Below are 17,708 nucleotides of genomic sequence, written 5' to 3' on the forward strand. Positions count from 1 at the left end.
TTTGTCTTTACTATACTATAGTCCGGACCACCCCCACCCTATTGGCCTTCCGAAAAGCGGTGAAGACCTGGCTTTTCTGGCAGGCCTGGGGCCGTTGATCTCGCTGTTGCGATCTCATGAGATCTGGCCATGAATAGTGTGAATGGGTTTTAATGTTTTAATTTTTAAATGTTTTTATAATAGTTTTTTTAAAAAATGCATTGTAAGACGCCCTGAGTCTCCGGAGAAAGGCGGCATATAAATTGAATAAATAAATAAATAAATAAATAAATAAATAAATAAATAAATAAACCCAGAACCAAAAATTATCTAGCTATACCACTCAGTAAGATCACACACATACTATAATAAGGGAAGGATGGAACTGAGTTTCCCATGAGAAGTTATTAAGGACATGACAAAAGATTTGATAGAAAGAACAAGACCAGAAAGAAGAGGAACTAAAGTCCTGGTTCATATTTGTTAGCCAGTGGAAAACATTCTGGTTTGGGAATGGGTGAAATGTGCTGCAGTATAAGGCAGGCAGCAGATCTCTGAAAACTGGGTTTTCCAGGAAGAAAAATCTCTTTTACCAACAATTCTGCATAAATACAGCCTTCACTTGCTGTGTGAAATACAAATGAATTTAGGATTAGTTTAAAAGATATAATTTGGCTTTGGGGTTGGAATTCAGTAGGAAGTTTCTCAGAGGCTGGGGAATTTAGTTACTGCAGAGCTGCTGGCAAGGCTTTATGATATCACCAATTCCTTCCCCGTTGGTTGGAGAGGAAGCGCATATCTGTACAGGAAATATAGAAACAAAAGGAGAAAAGGAAAGCAAAAACCAAGAACAAAAAAACCAAGGACCAGCATGCTTCAAGCAGCAACACAAAGATTTACACACACACACACACACACACACACACACACACACACACACACAAACTTTCCTCTGTGACTTTGATTATTTTCCCTTCTAATAATCACTCAACCTCTGCCATTTAAATCTCTGATCCTTTCCCAGCAGTGTGCATTCTTTCCTTGAGCACCCTGAGTGTAAGGCGATTCTCCAAACAAATGGTCTGTGGAGAACAGACACTCCAACACTCCTTGAAAGAGAACGAAGATTTTAAAGAGGGCTAAAAGGATTACAAACCACAACAAGCTTCATAGGTCCTGGAGCAGTGGTGAAATCCAATTTTTTTTACTACAGGTTCTGTGGGTGTGGCTTGCCCCCACTCTGGGGCCAGCCAGAGGTGACATTTGCCAGTTCTCTGAACTGCTCAAAATTTCCGCTACCGGTTCTCCAGAACTTGTCAGAACCTGCTGGATTTCACTGCTGGAGCAACTGATTGGGGAGGGGGGGGAGAAGTAAAAACAGAAATATGTATCATTATAATCCCATCCCTGGCATCCAGGAGACACCAAATTGGGAAGCCTCATAAAATAGATCAGCAGACCCACAATCCTACTCTTAGATAGTATGAGTGGTCCTCCTAAACAGACTCTGCGAAATATGAATAGAGTGCCTTGTGCCTTCTGACAGATGGCACTATTAGCCTAAGAAAGGTTGGGGATGGGATTTGCTTTGGGATGGCATCTGCCATAGCACCTTCAGAAGGCAGAGCACAGGCATTATCCATCAGCACATGCCATGAAAGTCAATATGTTGTTAGCAAACCAGGTGTTGCACTGGTATTCCAGTCTCAGACATGGAAGCTCCAGGAGTTATTTTAGTTACTCTTTCAGTCCAACCAGTCTCACACAAGTTGTTGTAGGGAAAGAGGATGGAATACTATAGATACTGCTTTGAGCTAGTAAATGAAAAAACAGGATGTAATCTAAGAAATAAATTCACAAGAATCTTAACAGATATTCTGAAGAATGTAAGATGCAGGAATCACATGTGAAGCTAAATTCAAATTTACTTCAAGGATGGCGTATTCATGTTATCTTGCCATCACATACTCAAAAGCTAATTCTGCTATGATGGGTGCTCAGCTGTGATAGTAGCTGAAAAAGTGCTGCTGTGCGATGTAGAGGACATAGTCTGGATGTCAAATGTATAGTTCCCAAGAATGATGGGGCAAAATTACAACCCATTCATACTTTCTTTCAGGATGCTGCACGATCCAGAGAAGATAGCAAAGATATTGTCACAGAAATGGATGACCCATTTGAGGTTAGAAGTGACTTTTCCTCCATTCTTTGGATACATATGCCTTGTTCTCAAGTCCCTTGATTGAGATCTGGACTCAAGGGAACCATCATTTTGGATGAAGATTCTCCTCTCATTTATCTTGATGTTAGCTTTGTGATTCAATAGACTCAAGGTATAAAGATATGCTATAGTGTTTAATACTCATACTGAGTGGAAGCTATCATCTATCTATCTATCATCTATATTTTCAAATATATAAAGAAAGTTGGTCCACCATATCTGGTCTTCAAAAACCGGGCAAACATTTGCAGCAAAGAGATCAATTTTGAGAAGAGCAAAGGCTTTAAATAAATATAGCAAAAGGATATTGCAATGTGTATCCACGTTGCATGTTTGTGTGAGAGAGGAAAGGAAAGAGAGAAGATACCATCATATCTATATTAACGTATTTTTTTTCTCAAATCCTTGCCTCAGATATTTCTTTCTCTCTGGCTTCAAGAGCATCCCCTAGTGTCGTCTTGCAAGAAGATCAACAAGAAATATTTTTTTCATCTTATCAATCAACAATAAGAATAGTGAATTGTGTGAAAAACTGCAATTTTGTATTCATTAAACAATGGGGTTTTTTTTCTACCTTTTCAGTTTCCAAGTTCAAATGGAACGTGGTTTAACGAGCTTAACCAAGACTTTCTAGATTAGAGATTCCCAAACAGATTCATTGTACAGTAATGCTTTCATTATTCATGTTGGTTGATGTTGGTGTTTGAATTTTTAAGGGAGGTGTATACATTAAGATTACACTAAAAGGACGTGTGAAAACAAAACCTTTTGGAATCCCTAGTCTAGATGAATAATATCCCTAGATTTTTGTCTTTACCATACTATATCCAGAACCAAAAATTATCTCCTGCACACATGACAGCAGTGAAAGCACACATAGCTATGTAATTTCATTGGCCAAGAAAACTTCCCCCAAACATATGATGTCTAAATTCTAGAATTTCTCCAAAATGTTACAAAGTAGACAACACATTTGGAGTACTCCAGGACTCTTTGGTTGGGTTTGCAGATTACATGAAGCATAGTTGGAGATCATTGAAATCTAAAGAAGTTAGCTCTAACTTAAGAACACGCTCCATTACTAGACCGCCTGCAGTGCACCCTAAAGATCCAAGGAGAAGACCTTCCCTCACATTTTCATACCTTGTACTTCAATTTGAAGTACAAATTGAAACGGATGTTAAAACGATTGAAACTGTTCTCGGACTTTCGCCCCAAGAACAAACTGTTTGAAAGATGGAGAGCGAGAAAAACCACGACGCCACATCTTTAAGCAGCCGCGTCCGCCGCGCTGAGGCCCGCAGGAGAATCTCTCTCCGAAGGCGGGGAGTTGGGGGGGGGGGCCGCCATCTCCTGAGAGGCCACTGGTTATGTCACCCGCTTGTAGCTCCTCCCTTTCCCCCTCAGGCGGGAGGGGAGCAGAGAACGGGGAGGTGCTCGAAAAGGGAATCCAGAAGCCTTCGCGGCTGCGCAGTACAATTTCGCGTCTTCATCCGTGCAATTTTTCGTCCTCCCACCCTCCCCCCTTTCTTCTTCCAAGCTCATTAGGGCCGCGGCGGTGAGCCCCGGTGGAGGGTTTACAAGTGGCTCCGCGACGGAACGGAGAGCAGCTGCGAAGCTACGGAACTGACCGGGGAAGCCCCGGCCCGGCCATGGGGTCCTGAGGGCCTTTCCCCCTGCCCGTTCCCTTGAGCCCCAGAGGGTCGGGTTCCCTGGCAGAGAAGGGAAGGGGAGCGGCGGCGGCGGCGGCGACAGGGCGGCTGGTGTTTGCAGTGCCTCGTGGCGGTGAGGGCACAGTGAGAAGCTGGAGGGAGGGATGGGGAGGAGGGATGGGTTCTGAGATGATGGACATAGCGGCAAAGCGGTGGCCTGACTCCTCCGGGTGGAGTGGGGAGTTTGTTGCCCGGCACTTGGCGCGGTGTTGACGGGCATCTGGCCGCGATGATTCTTACAGTGAGTGAGAAAGATATAAAAAGGCGAATAGCAGCAAACTGCTGCCCGGGATTGATGGCGCAGGAGGATGGGAGGTCCTGGGATACACATTGGTGTTGCCCACTTCTGTGGAGCGGTAGTAGAAATAGCTGTGGGTAGTGAGTAAGCACAACATAGGTCTACAAGGAGATCAACGTGGCACCACCGAAAGTGGGTTTGGAGTTACCTGTCAGCAACAGGATATGGGCTCTGTTTGTGATAATGGAGTATGAGTTTTACAGATAGTCCTCAATTTATGACCACAATTGAGCTCAGAATTTATGTGGCTAAGTGAGAAATTTGTTAAGTGAGTTTTGTCCCATTTTTCAACTTTGCTTGCCCATTTGCTCAGCCAATCACTGCAGTTGTTAAATTAATAACATGGTTGTTAAGTGAATCCGGTTTGCCCATTGATTTTGCAGGTCAAAAGGTTGTAAAACATGATCACATGACACACACACACACACACACACACACACACACGGACACTACAATCATCATAAACGTGAGTCAGTTATCAAGCATCTGAGGGTAAATCACATGACCATGGGAATGCTGTAACAGTCGTAAGTGTGAAAAATGGTCATAAGTCACTTTTTCAGTACCATTGTAACTTCGAACGGTCACTAAGTGAACTGTTGTAAGTTGAGGATTACCTGTATCTATATAAATTGACAGCTCAGGTTTTTTTCCAGTGTAGTTAAAGCAATTCAAACATTTATAGTACATGGTTTGTCAGAGAGGCAGCATGGTTCTTAAGTACATTGTGTGGGGTTAAATATGGATACTGTGCACAGTGAACCAAAAACAAGTTCTGATAGGAATGGTTGTAGGAGAAATGGCACATTGAGTGCCACGTTACTCGATGGCTTGTGTGATTACCTGAATAATTATGTACACTTCATATAGGATATACTTTATTCTTTCCATCTGAGAACTTGTATGAATACTAAAATTTGAAGGGTCATTTTTTTAAAAAAATGTAGAATGTTTATATAAGTTAAGCATGCTAATTTAGAAAATCTCTTCCTCCAATCTTTCCACTAGTTGAATCTCCTACCTTTCCCATCCTCTACAGTTTCAGTGCTATTGATTATTTCCTGTTGCTTGACAATGGGAATCATGACATACTTTGAATTCACCACCCCATATTTCAAAATACAGAGATGCCTATTATTCTTACTAAGTAGAAATCTATTGATTATGTAAAGTGTTATGTACACAGTACATAATATCCTTCATACTTCATAGCTCAGCAGCATATCTTCATTTTTAAAATTTTCATTATCAGCTAAATGTAAGTCAGTCTTCTGAAAAGAATAAATAGATATTACTGTATATTACTGTATATAGTGATCAGTGGCTTTTTATATCTTAGAAACAAACTAATGGTCAACAGCAGCAATTCCTTAAAATTGCTGCCAGTGGTATAGATGTCAAGGAGAAAGAGGACAATAATAAACTAATGAAGACAGGATTTAAATATGCATTAACTCATTTTTAAAATTACTTTACCTAATTTGTTTTTGAAGAATTACACTTAGAATTACACTTAGATTTCTATCAAGATAATTAATCCTGTTTAACCCTTTGGGAGTCTTTACAAACTAATCTCTAACTCTCACAATGGTTAAAAAAATCAAAGCAACTTTTAAGATAGGATGGATCTTGCAAATAACAATTTTCAATACATGGCAGATTACTTTCTGAAAGAATAGTGCTTTGCATTCATATTGCCAATTTATCAAAGCTATATTGTATGTTTTAATTAGAATATTAGTGTCTGATGTAATTTTACTCAAGTTTTTCTGACTTGGAGTTTCATTTTTTAAAAAGACAAACTAGCAATAGCAAAAGTATTCACTAATTTTGTTTGTCAGTGCAAATGCTGAATGAGAAGGCAACAGATTAGTTTGTGTCCAGGGAGTAAGAACATGAAGATGTGAACATGTAATGCAGCATGGTGATCATTTTAATCATCCCTGTGGGATGCAATTTACTGGAAACAAATAGGGGAGGGGTGAATTAAAAAGCAAATCCTATCTGCTGTACAGTATTCTTTTAAATATATATATTAACTATTGTTGCTCACGTTATACAGTAATATTTAGCCTTGGTCATATATTGCAGGCTAAAGGCATTTATGATGAAAACTATTGCATATGAAACTATGTTATGGAAATTGCAGAAGTTGCACAGGTAGATCTCAACTTACAACCATAATCGGGACCAGAATATCAGTCACTAAATGATGCAGTTGTGAAGCAAGGCAACATGTGATTGGACCTGGAATTATGACCATTTTTACTGGATCAAATCTGGCTTCCTCAACTGACTTGTTGAAAGCCAACTGGGAAGGTTGTAAATTGTGATCACATATAAGATGGTGGAGCTGTGGTAAATGCTAGCTGGTAGTGTGACAGTTATACAAGTGCAAGTCAAGTACAGGCTGTCACTTTTCTTAGGCCGTCATAACTTCAAACCGTTGTTAAATGAATAGTCATAAGTTGAGACTACCTGAAATACTCTTAAGGCTTGTTTCCAGCTATCACCGTATGTTCTGCAGCAGTTCATATATTCAGTTTCTTGTATGGAAGGCTCATCATCTATATAAAGATCTTTAATTAAGTACTGTACATATTGAAAATTTAAGCATATAACATTACTTTTCAACTTGTATTTGCTCATATACAACCTGTCTAACTTTCTTTTATTTGGATTATCCCATTCCACCCATATTAGTTATTTCTCCTTTTTAACTTACTTTCACTGTTCTGTATGCAAGCAGTCAAGTTATTTTACATTATTCATCTTCTATGTTAAATAAGTTATGCAGATCAACAATGAAAGCCTTTTACCATGAAATACTTGTTCAAGAGTGTTTCTCCTCTGTTAATTTCTATTTTTCTTTGGTGCATGTGTTGGGGGGAATTGTAAAATATATGTATGTGGTATAGTCAGGACATTCTTTTCTTTGGAAAGAGACAGGAAATAAGTCAAAAGGGAGTAGTCTAGTTACAATTTACTACTTTTCCTTTGAATATATCAGACAAAGGCTACTCTAGGGTGTGTCTTTTTCCTAGCATCATTATGGCAATCTGTATTCACAGTATTAAGAAGAAATGAAACAAAAACTGAATGTTGCAAATAGAGATTAATTTTCATAAACTGATCAAGTTAGAATGGAAATGGGCATAGTTTTCCGCCCTCTTAATTCTTCAAAATAATGTCCAGTTATTTTTGAGATGGATCAAGTAAATGGATTTGCATCTGAGGTTATTTTGAATAATCAAATTGTCTAGTTCTAGTTATGCAGATTATTTATCAACAATAAAGCATGTTGTAGTAGTTTGTGGGAAATAAATCACAGGCTTAAAACATTTATTGTTATATCTTTAGTTATAGATAAGCAAGAATTCAAAAATAGAAGTTTTAAGCCTCCTGTTCAGATGAAGAAGAAAAGTCAATTTTCTCTGCTAGTCAGCACTGCATATATAGATCCTCCACTCACTCAAAAACAACTATTACATCTATACCAATACAGATTCTATACTGGTAGTCCTCGACTTAGAACTATTCATTTGGTGACTGTTTGAAGTTACAAACAACACTGAAAATAGTGACTTATCACTGTTTTTTCACACTTACAAGTGTTGCAGCATCCCCATAGTCATGTGATCAAAATTCGGACGCTTGGCAACTGTTTCATATTTATGACGGTTGTAGTGTCCCAGGGTCATGTGAACCCATTTGGCAACCTTCTGACAACCAAAGTCAATGGGGAAGCCTGATTACTTAGGCTTCCAAATTACTAATTTAACAACTGCAGTGATTCACTTAAAACTGTGGCAAGAGAGGTCGCAAAATGGGACAAAACTCACTTAACAATCGTCTCTCTTAGTAACAGAAGTTTTGGGCTCAATTGTGGTCGTAAATCGAGGACTACCTGCAATGCTTCTTTGATCCTGCTAACAAAGGAAAAATACTTCTATTTTGCTGATTTCTGTTATTAAACACTGAAGGCTCAAAAAAAAAAAAAGTAATAATTTGTACTATTCCTTTCAGGTTTGCTATCTTTGATATAGTTAGGATCAGTGAAGAAGCCCAGGTACAACTTTGGGACAAAGTGCAGAGCATTATTTAGGGAAATTAGCAGGAAGATTCCCAATTCAGCAAGATTGGCTTTTTGCTTTTAGGTAAAAGTAAAATATACTTGCAAAGAAGACACCCTCCGATTTTCACCATTATTCACATATTTGCCTTTTATCGACTGATTTACAACCAACATGATGTTGTGCAGTCCTGTGATCAAAATTTCAGCACTTGGCAGCTGGTATGTAGATACAATAATTGCAGGATCCCGAGGTCACATTATTACCTTTTGCAGACTTCCCAGGGGGCTTCCCACAAGCCAACTCAATGAGGGAAGTCAGATTTGCTTAACCGCTGTTTGATACGACCATGGCAAAAAAAAGTTGTAAAATTGAGCGAGTTTCATTTAATGATTGCATAACTTAGTGATGGAATTCTGGTCCCAATTATGATCATAAGTAGACAGGTAGCCCCTGACACCCATTTGTTTAATGAGAGTTTAAAGATACGCCAGTGATGAAAAAAGTTATTTCCAACCACTCCTCGCACTGTTGCAGCATTCCTGCAGTCATGGGATTCAAGCACTTGGCACCCAGCATGTATTTATGATGGCTGGAGCATCCTGGGGGCAAGTCATTGTCATTTGTGACCTTCCCAACTAGCTTCTGACAAACAAGTCAATGGGAGAAGCAAGATTCTCTTAATGATTTGTTCAATTGCTGGGGAAAAAAAGGTTGTAAAATTGGGTGTGGCTCACTTAACAACCACATAACTTGGTGCAGAAGTTCCATGGCCAATTGTGATTGTAAGTCAAAAAACTATCAGTATTATAGAGTATAATTTTGGGTTTCTAAAACTAAATGGCTTTGCTGGATTTTGACATTATTTTGTCCAGAATAAAAGTCACCCGGCTAATGTTGTCAAAGAAAATACAGTAATTACCGGTACCTGAAGGATATTTTAATAGCTTGTTTGCCAATTACATATGTACTTGTCTTACAAGGCTAATCTCTAGCGAAGTCTGTCAAGTATCAGAACTTTATATCATTTTTAAAAATAAACTGACTACGGAGATTACTACATACTGTAGATGTAAAAGCATCTGGTTTGTCTTTAGTATCACATTATCTCATAAAGGGTATATGTTGCACTTTGGATTGCTGCTGTTTCTTTTTTGGAGGGAAGGTTGTATCAATTTCAGAAATGGATTTATGTATTTATTTAGTTATTTACTGGGCTTATAAGACACATAAATTGAAGCCAGTTTTGAGCAGTGCACATCTCAATATTTTATAGATTTGAGTTTAAACAAATAATGCACATTACATTTCTACAGTTTAGTTTCTTCTGACCTTCTATGTTTTTTTTTTAAACTCAAGGATAACCATGCTGTGTATATCATAAATGCATAAATAAATTGTATCAACTATTTCCTCTGTATGTTTAGCATTGAAGGCAATTTTTTTCTAAAATTCATGTAGTTTTGTCCTAGCATTGTTGGATTATCTCTATATTATTTCAAGTCATTCTGCTGATTTTTTCCTCCTCTTTCAATTTTCCTATAGGTTTGAACAACAAAAAATAATGATGATTGTAGTAACTGGAGCCATGTCAGTGCCTGAGTCAGAATCCCCTGCCAGCACCCCTGCCACAGCCCCTAATTTATCCAGGATGCCTGAGGATGGCAGCCTCACTGCAGTGGAGCAGCCAATATTCCTTATGACAACAGCTGCCCAGGCCATCTCAGGTTTCTTTGTGTGGACAGCTGTGCTGATCACCTGCCACCAGGTAAAACAAACAATTTAACATGTTGAATTGCTCTCCATCAACTTCCATCTAGTAGAGAAGGAGCTTGTTTTCCAAAGTGTTATTCCATTAACATATTCCAGTCTCCTTTCAGCTATAAGCACTGCTGTTTTACATGATGTAATGACCTGCAGTATATATAAGCCAGGGGTGTCAAACTCACGTCGTCATAGCAGCGTCTTATGGTGTATCAGGACTTTTTTCCCCTTCGCTAAACTGGGTGTGAGTGTGGCCAGCATGTTATGCATCCAGCCCACAGGCTGGGAGTTTGACAGCCCTGATATAAGCAATCTTATTATAAGACGGTACAATATATGTAATTGCATTAGGCTCCAGGAAAATGGAGGCTGGGGGTGGGTGAGACAATGTGGTAAACAGAGTACCTGGCAACACGACTACAGATAGTCCTTGACTTACAAACACAAATGGGACTGGAATTTCTGTTGTAAGTTGTTGTAATAGTAAATCAAGTTGGACCCAATTTTATAATAGTCATTAAGCAAATAATCATGGTCATTAAAAGAATCAGCTTCCCCAATAGGCATTTTTGTTGTTGTTGCCAGAAATAGGCCAAAAAGGTTGCAAATTGTGATCACTGGATTCTACAACCAGTTGTAAATGTGAACTGGTTGCCAAGTGCCCAAATTTCAGTCATGTGACAGTGGGGGTGATACAATGATCTTACATACAAGTATAGGTTGAAAGTCACTTTTTCCAAGGCCATTGTAACTTTGTAACTCATTAAATAATTGATCATAAATCAAGGATTACCTCTATGTGCAAACAGTCATAGGGTGTGAAACTAGCTGCCTATGCTGGTCTGTCCACAAGAAGGCATCTTGTAGCCAAGATGGATTCAGGGCAGGCCTGTCTACCTAGTGGTTAGCACAATTCTGTGTTAGCCAGTTGTTACATTGGGCTGAGAGAACTTTTAAAGGGCCATGTCCACCCACTGGATAACAGCGTCCATTTTAGCAACCAAATAGATGAAGCTGATAGATTAATCTTCTAAGCAAGATTTTACTGCATAGCAACTGGTTTTATTGTACTCACAGATCTCTTGTTAGAACAAAGGGCTACAAAGCATGCTGTTTCTCTTTCCTCCTCTTCCTCTACTGTGTTTTTTGTTTTGCATTCTTTCCCAAACTGTCCTATCTGCAATTTAAAGCAAAGGCATTGCTTCACAAATATGTTTTATATGATTTGGATTTTGAATTATATTTTGGTTGAACAGCTTTCCTGGCAGTATGGAAGGGTTACTGCTTCTGTGTTGTTCAAAATCCTCTGCACTTTTAAGAGAAAGTAGGTCACTGTAATTCTGAGTGATATAACTTGACTTTGAGCGCTGATAAACTCATGGCAATAATTGTAGGACAATTTGTTTTTTGAATAAACAGCTTTTCTCTGCCAATGGAAGTATGGTTCTTTAAAGAAGAATTTGAATGTTTTAAAATTAAAACAGTTTATATTTTGATTTTATATCTAGGGGGTTTCTTTGAGATATATGTTTAATTTTTAGTTCAAGTTTTGTGAGTATTCTATTGATTGAATGCATAAATTAAATAGCTAATTTTAATTTATTTTATAACCCTTCTGCAGTGTTAAATTTAGAGGTGAGGAGGCTGCAAACTTGATATGCATTGAGTCTCCAAATTCTTTAAACTGGTCCTGTCTCCAAAATTGTTTTCCTTAATGTACAAGTGTGATCATCCTTTAATACTTTATTTTAGGACAAACCAAAAAAAGTATTGAAAAAGAGCATTGGGCTTTTTTCCCCTTTAGTGATGATAATTCCTTAAACATAAGATTACTGAAAATTTCAAGACTAATGTAAATCAATAGTGTATAAGAGAAATAAGGTTCAAAATTTTGCAGATATGCCAATGGGAAATGGCTAGGAAGCCAAGTGTATTTTTTTCCAACTTGCTTTTTAATTGATTATGCCCACTTCTTTTCAAAAAAAGAATCTAGGCAGTAATTTATAGGGAAAAGTGGAGCAGTATGAAATTTACAGAAAATCAAATGTCTCTTTTAGCTTTGAAAATAATGAGGCAAATTGTCATTTCAGCCCTGGAGACATTTAGATAAGGTAGGATAGGATAGGATAGGATAGGATAGGATAGGATAGGATAGGATAGGATAGGATAGGATAGGATAGGATAGGATAGGATAGGATAGGATAGGATAGGATAACCTTTATTGACACTTTTTTCTGTGAACATACTGGCACACATTAAAAAATGAAATTTTGATGCCTATTTTATATATATGTGTATGTCCATGCATATGTGTGTATACACACACATATATACACACACACACAAATATATATATATATATATATATATATATATATATATATATATATATATATATATATATACATATGCTCTCTATATGTGTGTGTACATACACACACACAGACATACATATATATAAATATACACACACACACACATACATATACACACATACTCATATTGTAATGTTATGCACATATATGTATAGAGGATTGTGTGTTTGTTAGTATGATTTACTTGGTTAGGGATTTTCTTTCTTTCACTGTGAGTTATTGCGATGTATTGTGTTGTGGGGGTGCACTAAGGAAGGCTCAGCCAATCTCATTGTACACATGTTGTGCATTGACAAAGGTTTGAATTTTTTTTTTTTTTTAATTTGATTTATATGCCGCCCTTCTCCGGAGACTCAGGGCGGCTTACAATGCGTTAAGCAATAGCCTTCATACTTTTGTATATTTATACAAAGTCAGCTTATTGCCCCCACAAACTGGGTCCTCATTTCACCTACCTTAGAAAGGATGGAAGGCTGAGTCAACCTTGAGCCTTGGAGAGATTCGAACCAGCAGTAATTGCAGGCAGCTGTGTTAATAACAGGGTGCTTAGACCACTGTACTATCAAGGCTCTTTGAAATTGAATTTGAAATTGAAATATACACATGTATATATTAATCACAGTCCATTTTGAATACATAGCAGAAAAAAAGTCTATTCTAGAATTCTTCATCATTTGTGGTATATAAGCGATGCACTTCACTCATGATAATGTGTTCGGCTAACTTAGGAATTTTATACATTTAATTATATAGGGATAGGTGGGAGGATGAATTGATGATGAAAAGCTGTGATTCATAAGGTTTAACAGCCCTTTGGCATTATCTTCTTGCTTTGTATCTCTGTTTGGTCTTAGTACATGGAATAAATAGCAACGTTCAATTCTTTCTTTCCATTCTATCTGTCAGCATCGTTATGACTAATTTCATTACAGTGAGAAGAATAGATATACCCAATTTTGTCCCACCTTAGCCCTTCTACCATAAAGTCTAGCTGCTGACTTATCAGATACCAACGCGAAACAAATGCGACTTTCTCTTTTGCAATATTATACTTATATAAGTAAACGCTGCCATTTAGCAATCTTGTTGAGCGCTGTTTAATTATTAGATAGTGACTATCAGTTATTGAACTTCTGCATGCGATTGAATCAACTGGTGGATTAGGATTCAGAAGTGGATTACTCTCAGGCCCAAAACCAAGAATGGCTTACAGTAATTCTTCCAAGATGAGTTATTTATTGTTTCACCCCTATAGACAACCTCTTGCCAGATTGAGGACTTCGCTGTCTACATGTATAATATGTGAATTATTAGGGAGGGGTTCTTACCGCATAATATCTGGACTGAATTGCCATTTACTCATCTGGCATGTACTCCTTCCCTTCTGGGGATCCTTGCTAAATTCCATCACATCTATTCATCTTGTTAATTCTACTTCAGAATTTGACCTGGTTGGATCAGGTATACATGACTCTTGGATCAGGTATACATGACTCTTAATGGAATTCTAGAGTACAGGAAAGGGAATTCCTATTCCATTATGTATCTACTGTTATAGAATTGCTACAAAAGATTATCATGGGCACTGATCTAACAGTTTTTAAAGACATTCATGGATCCGTCTATAGTTTACAGATGTGATCTTATAATTAAATGAGTCTGTAAAACTATGTACTTTCTGATTGCCAGATGCTAAGAATAAGCAAAAAGACCCCTATTTGCTTCCAGTTTATAAGTTTTCTAGTTTGTAAATTCTGTTGGCTGTCCATGGAAACAAAATGAAACTTTAATCAAGCAAAACAGCAAAACTTTGCAGTTATTTTGCATGATATTGTTATCATTTTGTGACTAATCATAGATTGTATCCTATTAGATTAAAAGGGTATACTTTGACGTTAAAATTAACCCCAATGGAAAATCATCTCATTAAAATTCTCATTGCTGTTTTTGTAATATTGAATTGGCAAACTTCCTGTTTTGTGGTATCACTGGAATTTCACTGAAAATAAAATTTACATCTTTCTGTTATATGAACTGCAAGACAATTGCTTTTTTTATGAGATTAAAGGTATTATGGAGAATATAATTGAAATAATTTTGGAGCATGTTGTATGTTTATTAATTAGTTTTGTAAGTTAATCTCACAGGTTATTTTCTAGAATAACAATAGAAGGGTAATAGAAGCAGAATCTTAACTATAATCAATGAAGACACAACTTCCAGTGAATACATCTGACTAAATTATTATCTTTCAATATAAGAAAGCTAGGGAAAAATACTCTTGTTTGGGGTGCCCAGTTCTTTGAGTTTTGCATTGATTTTCTTTACTCCATGATTGGATTCTGATCACAGCCTCCATTTTCTCTTATTTAGATCTACATGCACCTTCGCTGCTACAGTTGCCCCAATGAGCAACGCTATATTGTCAGGATCCTTTTCATTGTTCCCATTTATGCTGTTGACTCATGGCTCAGTCTCCTTTTCTTCACCAATGACCAGTACTATGTTTATTTTGGGACAATACGGGATTGTTATGAAGGTAAGGTGTTTGAAAGCCTGGGAAGGGGGGAAAAGGAAGGAATGGTAACCATATTAAAAATGATATGATGTTGTTTCTCTTACATTTGATTCTGTAAAAGTACATGCAGTTTCTGACCAAGATAATAAGATATCCATAAGCCCACCCTGAGTGCGTCACCTATTGATAATAAATTTCTGCATTCCAGAATTGAAGTTCTCTGAATTAGCCAATTGGGATATTGGGAGAAAAGGCCTTTTTTTAAAACCAATAAAATTTGTGATATTCTACAATAGAGAAAGAGATGTAAGTAGATATTTCTTGTTATGTAGAAAAGGAAGTTAGATATAAACTGACAGGTATTCTAGATTCTCTGGGTGCAGGACAGAACCCCATTGTACATGCAGCTGAAAGGCACTTGTTTCTGGGGGCTGTCTGCAAACACCCCATGCAGCAAATACTTCATGCCAAAGTGTCAAGTGTCAAGTACCCCTCGACACACAGCGCCATAGTGCCAGCAGAAAGCCCATAGCAAGGGGACTGCCGACAAATGACCGGAATGAATTTACAACAACATGGCACGGTGGAGGGGTGTGTGCTGCGCTTAGCTTTAGTCTACACGGTAGTATACGGTGGCGGACGGTATAGGAAGGGGGGTTGACAGTTAGCAATCGATAGATGAACTGAGGACAATGTCACAATTCCGCGCCCAAGGATAAAGACAACCCAATCAGCGGATTCAGCACTGAGGATGACATCATCAGCTCACGCAGCTGCAGTAAATGAGACAAGCGGCGGATTTAAAAACTAGGCAGCTGTGAGGGATACATGTTGATTAGAAAGCGCTATTACACATAATTACACAAACCCTATAAAACCCCTCGAGCAGTGTATGAACGTATCCGACTTTGATCCACATAGGGCTTCAGCACCTACTGTTAAGCGCCACGTAAGCTACGATTAAACCGGGTTCTGGCTTTATTCCTTTTGCGTGCGTGTAGTATTTTGCCCGGCGAAGCACAGGTGGTTCCAGAGGGGCTGACACAAAGTCCTGCTTGGATTTCAGGATGAACAGAGGAGTATCTGTTCTTGTATATAACATTCTTTTAAGTACTTGAAGAATGCTATAGTACTCCTTTAATCATAATTTAATATCCAACTCTTTCCAGTTCTCTTTGTGGATCCTAGCTCTAGTTCCCAATCATCCCCACTGCCTTTCTGAGAAGTTGTTCCAAAGACTGAATCCTTCTTAAAAGTATGTGACAAATCAGAGCAGAATCAAGGGGAACAATTCTTTTCTAATTTAGAAATATATTGATACAGTATAGAAGTGATTTTTTTCCTTCTTTGCAAACAACACACTGCTGTCTTATATTCCAAGATCTTTTTCATAAATTTCATATTCCATTATTAACAAGATAATCCAATCCTTTATCTTTATATTTAATGTTTGTTTCCTAAGTGAAGAATTGTACAAAATTTCATACTTTTTAGGACATTTCTCCAATGAATGTTTGAATTATTTATTTTATCAAATTTAGAGACCATCCATCTCACTCACAGAGCAGCAGTAATAGGGTTTTAGATATTCCATCACATTTTACACTTACCTGCAAATGTTATGAGCATTTTCTCCATTAACATTGTATTTATTTATTTGGTTTATGTCCTACTGTTCATTTCAGCAGGCTCCTATGTTTCTTCACAACAGTAACCCTGTGAATTAGGTGGCCTAAAAGGGAGTGGCTGGCCCAAATACCCAGTGTTTATTTTTGTTTTGTTTTGTTACGTTCTGCATGTGCAAGTTTGTAAACAAGCTTTTGCCTTAAAGTACATTTTTTAAGTAAAAGGTCCCCCTATGGCCAATGCTGTAGTCAAAGGAGAAAAATTGCAATTATTTATATACATTTTAAGGATGGATTTTTTTTTTCTAAGTTCAGCATTGAACCAGGACATCAAGTTTTTTTCAGTATTTCAGGAAACCAATAACCAGCATTTGGAAATTTAAAGTAATGAAAATAGACAAACATTTCCTGATTGTGTTTGTATTAACTCAAGCTTCAGGCCTGCCTTTTCTCTCTTTTGTAATATCATAGTAGATCATGTATGATTTGTTTGTAGAAGACTGAATTAAATAGCAACCAAAAGCTCTACATTTTTGTTTCTTTAACCTTTTGTCATCATTATTGAGTGACTAATTCATTTTTGTTTTATTTTGGACATACCTAAAAATGTTCACCTTTTTTATATTCACTGCCTCCTTTGCTCAGCTGAGCTCATTATGAGCTTTCTCTTTCCAGCTCTACAATTCCAGGCTTCCTATCTTCCTTTATGACCACACAAATGTCATCCTCTTTTCAGTCTCTTGTGTATCGTTTTTTGCTTTCAAGTCTGCTGCAAGCTTTTTGTTCAGCTACCCCAGCTTCTTTATGTTCTCTGTTATTCAAGTTATTTATAATTGTGTTTTTAATGCCTCTTTTTTAGGAACGTCTACCCATTTGCAGGACCCTTTTTCCCACCAGCTTCTCCTATCATAGGGTCCTCCTTATCGTTTCTCTGAATTAAATAACATTCACTTTTTGGAAGACCAAGATACATATTAGATGGTGGCCAGTTTTAGTTTTTCTTAAAGTCAAAATCATTCAATGGTGACTTTCCCTTGAGTGTTCTTAACTCAAGTTTGCTTAAATAGCTCTTCTTGATTAGTTTTAGGCCAAGAATCCTGTTGGGCCATTCTTTAACCCCTGGAGCAGGAAATTGACACAGAA

At 37.6% G+C, this 17,708-nt stretch overlaps 1 protein-coding gene across 2 annotated transcripts in view; it reads left to right on the forward strand.

Moving 5' to 3' along the window:
* Positions 1–3,784: 3,784 nt before the first annotated feature.
* The window catches only part of TMEM184B (transmembrane protein 184B), a 35,596-nt gene continuing 21,672 nt past the window's right edge, over positions 3,785–17,708 (forward strand). For both annotated transcript variants that reach the window (XM_070947426.1, XM_070947427.1), the window contains exons 1-3: positions 3,785–3,985; positions 9,829–10,051; positions 14,796–14,961. In XM_070947426.1, the coding sequence (XP_070803527.1) occupies positions 9,848–10,051; positions 14,796–14,961 (370 nt within the window). In that variant the 5' untranslated portion in view covers positions 3,785–3,985; positions 9,829–9,847. The remainder of the gene's footprint in view (positions 3,986–9,828; positions 10,052–14,795; positions 14,962–17,708) is intronic.

Source organism: Pituophis catenifer, unplaced genomic scaffold (genome assembly GCF_029215685.1).
Source record: "Pituophis catenifer annectens isolate HBS135680 unplaced genomic scaffold, rPitCat1.0.hap2 SCAF_7, whole genome shotgun sequence".
Classification (NCBI taxonomy): domain Eukaryota; kingdom Metazoa; phylum Chordata; class Lepidosauria; order Squamata; family Colubridae; genus Pituophis; species Pituophis catenifer.